Source organism: Eurypyga helias, unplaced genomic scaffold (genome assembly GCF_000690775.1).
Source record: "Eurypyga helias isolate BGI_N326 unplaced genomic scaffold, ASM69077v1 scaffold23985, whole genome shotgun sequence".
Taxonomy (NCBI): Eukaryota; Metazoa; Chordata; class Aves; order Eurypygiformes; family Eurypygidae; genus Eurypyga; species Eurypyga helias.
In genome coordinates, this window is record NW_010249818.1 from 812 (window position 1) to 1,600 (window position 789).

The 789-nt window shown below is 60.2% G+C and overlaps 1 protein-coding gene across 1 annotated transcript in view; it reads right to left on the minus strand.

The window, feature by feature from the left end:
* The window catches only part of ASB6 (ankyrin repeat and SOCS box containing 6), a 3,256-nt gene that overhangs the window by 202 nt on the left and 2,265 nt on the right, over positions 1–789 (minus strand). The window contains 3 exon segments of the mRNA XM_010151509.1: positions 1–10; positions 13–465; positions 661–747. The exon segment at positions 1–10 is cut by the window's left edge and continues 202 nt beyond it. Of these exon segments, the coding sequence (XP_010149811.1) occupies positions 1–10; positions 13–465; positions 661–747 (550 nt within the window).

Here is a 789-nt window from a genome sequence, read left to right on the forward strand (position 1 = left end):
TACAGCTGCTGGTGTTGACCTCAAAGTTGCCGGGCAGCTGGATGGTTTGTGAACTGGCCGTCATGAGCTCCAGCAGAGTCTGAGCCTTCTGGATGAGGTCTGTAGAGAAGCCGTCATCTTCGGAGACGCTGAGGTGCGAGCAGAGGCACTCGAAGACGATGGGGAAGCCTGACCAGCAGGAGGGACCGTGGAGGGAGCAGTTGTAGGCAGCGCCCGACTCCAGCAGGAAACGCAGCAGCGGGAAGTGGCGTTTGAAGCTTTTGAAGCAGAGGTGGGTGAGGGACTCGGGGGCCGGGCACTCGCTGGGGTTGGCACCGTGAGCCAGCAGCAGCTGCGTGACGCGGAAACAGAAGCGACTGATCACCTGGGCCTCCTCGGCGTTGCTGCACACCATCTCTCCCAGCAGGAAGATGACGTAGGTGAAGACGGTGTCGCCATCTTTGGTGGTGGCCCTGACATCTGCACCTGGAGGAGAGGACAGAGAGCGTAACCGGCGTTGCAGACAGGCCAGGGCAGCGCTAACTCCGCGCTGCTGGCCTTCGCTCTTGCTCGAGTGGGAACATAAAGGGGTGGAGAGGGCAATGCCCGGTGCTGTTCAAAGATTCAGACAGCGCTGGGGCTGTGTGTGGAGAGGGGAGAGGGGAGAAAGGTTGCCCTTACCTCCTTCCAACAGGAGATGGATGCTCTCGGTGTTGTGGATCTGCACACCGTCGCTGCTGGCCAGGGCGTGCAACAGCGCTGTCTTTCCTGCACTCAAGCAGATGAGAACAGGATGAAACCCCAAAAGGC